This window comes from Papaver somniferum, chromosome 8 (assembly GCF_003573695.1).
Source record: "Papaver somniferum cultivar HN1 chromosome 8, ASM357369v1, whole genome shotgun sequence".
NCBI lineage: Eukaryota > Viridiplantae > Streptophyta > Magnoliopsida > Ranunculales > Papaveraceae > Papaver > Papaver somniferum.
In genome coordinates this window covers 14188194-14194235 of record NC_039365.1, presented here as the reverse complement: position 1 = coordinate 14194235, position 6042 = coordinate 14188194, and the positions used below count along the sequence as shown (strand labels likewise).

The 6042-nt window shown below is 37.3% G+C and overlaps 1 protein-coding gene across 1 annotated transcript; it reads right to left on the bottom strand.

Moving 5' to 3' along the window:
• Positions 1-4006: 4006 nt before the first annotated feature.
• Positions 4007-5500, bottom strand: LOC113302162 (ABC transporter B family member 28-like). The gene is made up of 3 exons (XM_026551014.1): positions 5020-5500; positions 4755-4942; positions 4007-4181 (listed from the first exon to the last, which is right to left on the bottom strand). Exons 1-3 carry the CDS (start codon positions 5444-5446, stop codon positions 4152-4154), a joined length of 645 nt encoding a protein of 214 aa, XP_026406799.1. The 5' UTR covers positions 5447-5500; the 3' UTR covers positions 4007-4151.
• Between the last annotated feature and the right edge of the window lie 542 nt (positions 5501-6042).

Sequence of the window (6042 nt, the reverse complement as noted above, 5' to 3'; positions counted from 1 at the left end):
CCTCTTACTCCAAAACCGTTAACCTCAACAGTCTTCAAGATTTCACCAACACAGTACTCATCAAAAGCCTTAGGCTTGATAACGACAACAGACATCTCAGCCATGTCAAAATATCGCTGAAGATCCCTATTAGAGTTATTGCAAAAGGTGAGTAACCAAATAAATTATAAATTTTAAGTCTGATTTCAAGCCCTAAATGCATTAAATTATACTCCTTCTGATAAATATGGAGTACTACCCGACATGACAAAGTTAAATATGGATACGGCTTCCTTCTGATCAATTCAATACATCATATGAAGTTCTGAATCAAAAAACTTACGGTTGAGGATCACACATGACATCATTCTTTAGCATCTCATAAGCTGATTCCCATGGGCCATATGATTTGTCTCCTGGATGCACGTATATTAGATCTTCACTCTTAGTCATTTCATTTAACCATCCTTTACAATCTTCACGGAACCACAGCTCTATATCTCGTGACGCATCATCAGCAGACTTGCTGATGTAAGACGTTGGCCTGCCGTGCAAAATAAAGAGCCACATGCACTTAATTCCCATATTAGTAATAGTCCCTGAATCATAAACTCGCCGAGTTCGGTGAGTGCACTTAATTCCTCAATAACTCACATCAGTAAGTCTAGTAATAGTATAAATCAATAAAATACCGAGCATTTCTGATGTAATATTAGTACTAGTCACTGAATCATGCAAAAAATTTCATTATGGAGGCCTTAAGGCAATTAAAATTCAACATGAAACACACAAATCGGTGAACAGGGCAGCTATACACATAGCAAACAAGAAAGTGGTTATGATGTAAATGAATAATGAGATTTTAGGCTTACCCGCCTTAATCCAAAAGAGAGATCCCTTCTCCTTATTCGATGTAATTTCATTAACTTTATGGAGAGCATCATCTCCCTCCAATATCATAGCCACAACAGGTCTACAAGTTAAGTAAACAGCCCAAGAGTTGTAACGACTGTAACGATGGTCCCTCGGGTTCCCCTCCAACATTTTCGAAGTGCTTCTGAATTAAACTCTTATTCACATGCATAAGCCTCATATCTTGGAATGAAACATAGACATGTTTTAAATTGGATAACCAACTGTGATGAATACTTTGAGAAAAAAAACTTTAAAGAAAAAAAACAAATCAGGTTTACCTTTCAGCTTCAACTCCATTTTCTCAAATAAGTTCACAAAGCGACCCATAGATTTGTAAGTAACCAAATCGGGATACGCCAAGAAAAAAGCCTCTTCCTTTCGTTTTACTTCAGGTTTCTTATCCGCGTGTTTATCATCCATCCTTGCGTTCCTAGCAAAGAAATTAAACCATACATAAATAATACGGTATTTAGATATGGAAGATGAGGATTATCAATTGAAGAAAATATAAATCACATGAAATTATAATTGGTAACAACCTATACATCTTCCATTAAATCATCAACGAAAACCCTAAAACCAGTTCGTAGGGGGAAAAAACCCTAATTCTGTTGTCAATAATCGATATATTACAAATCGCAAAGTAGATAAATCTTGTCAAGAAAAAAAGAGAAACAAAGAAAAAGGTTGAAGGAAGGAATCACCTGCTGAGTAATAGAATCTGCAGATGGGAGAGTTGCAGAAGCAATATTTTTCTTTTCTTTTTTCTTTTTTGCGGCAGAGAGAAGTCAGAGAGACTTCATTGCAGAGAGTGTCTCATATCTGTATTTCCAGTAGAGTTTAGTTCAATTATGTGCTTTCACCTATCAGTTATAACCGTCCCAGGTTGGAATATATGTGTCTAATAGTCTGAGAACTATGGATCAGTTCATTATGTTTTTTATCTTGTAGATTATAAAAGTGTATGCCTTCATGTATTATCGTTTCATTCGTTTTGGAAGGGTTTTATGGCAATGTGGTCTATGCTATGATGGGCTTTGAGAGGTAAATGCTGAATTGTATGCATCAAAGATGGAACTGATTTAATAATTGTCGTACATCCATAAATACTAAAGGCATACATGAAAACTTGAAAACAACCTTATGATTCGCAAAATTATATTACCATAGTACTGCAATCTCAGCAATTGTTTTTAAGATATATCGCCATTCCAGTAACAAATCCAATCTGATACTCCCATTGTCATGGCGCTACTTCAGAATTGATTCCTCCATATATGGTCGATACCAGCTCAAGGAAAAAAAATTGTAACTAGTAACTTTTGCCTTAATTGTTGAGAGGCTCAACAGGAAAGAGGCTTTCAGTCAAAGTTCTAACTGGGGACCTCTTGGAGTGAAGGGCACACGAGGCTCCATCCATCTCAATCTTCCTGCAAATCTTTGTCCTGCGATCATAAGAATACAAACAGTCGAAGCTTACAGAACTTACAAGTCTCCGATATTCAAAGAGTATCTTGTCAGTACTTCCAGAAATTGCAGAAACACCAATATTGGCCCGACCATCACAACGAAAGGGTACGTAGTGTTATAGTCTCTGAGCTCCAATTTTTTTCGTTTCCTTGACAGTTTCCCAGTTTTTTGTCCGACATCAAACATCCATAACTTAAGGGCGTAAGGTTCCATCCGGTATAATAGAGCTACATGGCTACCCAATACTAGCATACCAATAGGACTAATGGGGATGAATTTAGGAATTGGGATAACTCTATACTTTTCACTTCCAACATCAAGTGCAACTATGACGGCTGTTTGAAGTGTGTGTTGGAAGCCCACACACTTCAAACAGGCCCTTATCTAGATAATATCTTTTGTTACTCCAATATATGGTACCATCTGCATACACCTGTGGCCTACGACAATTATCCGAGGGGAGCGCCACTTTAACCTTTATTTGGTTGTTTTCAACGCCTCCCAACTTTCATAATCATGGCGGTCCATGCAAGTATAAGCATACCCTTGAGGTTTATCAGCTAGTCTCCAAAAGCAGAATACTTTATGTTCCTTGTTCTCTGGGTCGAACCCAAATTGATAAATCTCTTTACGATGACCTTTTATCTCATTCGTGCTGCCTTCGTTTGCAAGCTTGTGATTTTCTTCTTCTACTAACGTTGATTTGACCCAGGGAGTTGCTTCTCGTGTACTTGCATTGTATACCCTAATAGCATGTGTCTTCCAATCTACGAAACAAAGCAAACCATTTACGGGTTCCAAGACATGCTTATTATAATAACATTCCATGGCTTCCACTCTTTCATCCTCACCACCACCAGTTCTGGCTTCAACTATCTCTGCACATGAATTACTTTGCTGAAACGATTTGCTTTCTCCAAAGCTAAAGTCTATGTTAGTGCTAAAGATGATGCTCTTTCCTGGAATTTGGTTAATGACGAGGAGATTCGGACGTGATTTTGAACGACTGAAATGTAAATCAAGAAAGTTTGTATCTCGTTTAATCACAAACAACCAACCTTTGCATACTGACTTAAACCGCATGAGTGATTTCGCAGGGTACTTGTTAATTAATTTTGTGTAATAGGCTCCCTTTGAGCCCACAAGACTACAAGAAACACCCTAACCACAGTTTTAATTTTCTTTATTCAGTTTTTAAGTGTTACAAAATTTCCTTACTTCCTTGGAGAACTATAATCGTATTGATTTGTGTCGTCATTACTGAATGAGCTGCAAGTCCCATTGCAAAAGAAATGAAAAGTTTTATGAACTGATAAATTTGTGAACCGTAACTTATGTCCGCAATAGATAATAGTTTAGGAAGTGGGATTAAATATTCAAGTTGACCTAGCTTGTCCATATGTGTTAACCTACTGACGACTGAATACAAAACAACTTACTAAGCTGATGACAGAGTAAGAAGAGCATAATCATGTTGGCTGCAGAAATTATGCGCGACACAGTTATGCTAGACACACATCTAAAGAGCTCAGCAAAGGTTTAGGTGTCTGAAACATGCATCTTCACAACAATGATTGGAGAACGGCTAAGAAGATTTATAGTAAAACAAACAAGAAATTTCGTTACATTGTTCATCCTTGACATTATTAAGTAACAAATTAGAATTAAACTGCGGACCTGTGCATTTTCCAATTTGCTACACAACATATGACAGGAAAATAAAAAATATAAACACTTTTATTTATAGAGGCTATTGGATACAAAAAAGAAAAAGAAAAATGTTATGTTCATACCTTGTACCGATCGAAAAACTCTGCCTGCAATTGGACATAAAAGAACAAAATCATATATCAGACAACCCGAATAGACGTTTCCAGCATAATTACTATAAGATATTCTGCAAAAATGAGTGATAATTCATATTGATGCCTTCTTTTCAGAAATAATTTAAAACTTAACAACGCATTATTTATGTAGACTACCTCCCAGCCACTAACCAATTACTAGGTAACAAATTTTGGGCAAAAGAAACTCTAGCACCATCGTTAACCAACCCACCGAAATGACTTATATTGATGGGAAACATAAAGGCGTGATTCAATCAACATAATGCACCACTGGAACCCCAAGCAAACTGAAGTTCAATACGAAATAAGACCTCCATATCCTAGTAAATATAGAACTCAGTGATACAATATTATGATGCAAGAAAAACCAAGAAATGGAGCTTCATGCACTGAGTGAACCCTGACAATATAAACTATGCAATCGGCTATGTACTGAAGGTATTAATTTTGAACTTCCCCATTTGTCCCACACTGTAGTTCCTTCATCTTATTACATTCGAAAGCATCAAATTCCATATAACCATGGGGCATAGGAGAGATTACCTTCTGAATCAAAATTCTTCGAAAAACACGGCCTCTCAATGCTATCATCACATTCTCCCAAATAGTAGTCATGTTTATTACAAAACAAATAGTGAAAATTGGCTCCATAATATAAAGAACTCCAATTCTACTAAGCAACTTCCACAAAGGCTCCGGCCTTGCTCCAATTAGTACTTCAAAAAATTGTCCTGTCAAATCAACAAACACCTTGAGTTACTAAGAACCCGAAACACCGATAACAAGCAATTGAGTAATTCATACATACCAGAAAAGATTTGCATAGAAAGAGTACAAGTAGTGCAACCAATGAGCGTAGCAATCGATATTGCGAGGCGGAGTTTATGCCGAAGCATAAGACTCCAAATAAGACCCCAAGTAATTACATTTGGAGAACGATTAGTATCTGATGAAGAAGAATTTGATTCTTCTGGTTTTGGTTCACTGTTGATATTTGAATCAGAAGATGGAGCAGCTGCATAAGCTTCTGTGTAGAAATGAAATCTTTTTCTTCCAGGTTTAGTGAAATTAGGTCGAAATAACTTCAATTGTTGCCGGGATGAAATTGAAAATGATGATGATGATGGTAAAGGTGATACTAAGTTGACAATATTTAGGGTTCTTGAAGAATAAGGGTTTCTGAATTGGATACGAGGGGTTGAGAAATGAAGAAGATTTGCAGTCGCATATGCCATGGCAACTGCTGGAAAAGAGAGACTAGAAGAATTTTTGGCGCGTTTAGCAGCCAACCAAATCCACAATTATTACCAGTAACTTATTGCGTTGCCAGGATTATATCCAAAGGCTGCGTAGAGAGTATTTCCAGTCTTTATTAGTGCAACACACCGTACCGTGTAGGTATGACCGGTCATGCAAGTGCGTTACAGAATTATAGGCCAAGTCAGTGTCCGTCAATAATTACGCGATACTGCATAGATTGTCAAATTGCTGAAATAGCAAGACCCTACATGGTTAGTGACATGCAAAGGTAGCGGTACACTGTAAAGACATTTGGTTAAGTAATGAAGCTTATTGGCCGACACAATGAAACTTCATTGAGGGAAAGATAAGGCAAGGCCAAAGTGACAAGATGCAACATGCGATGTTGACATTGAGGCATACCCATGGAATTGAGTTGGTCCAAACTCAAGGATGATGTAAGAAGGTAGAAGAGGCCAAGAGTTGATCTATGCATTAGTTCAAGGCAGGGCCAAAGCTTGAACAGTGCAAACAAGCTAGCAATGCAAGAGTGGCATTACTATTGTCAAGAAAATTGGCTAAGTGAAGCATA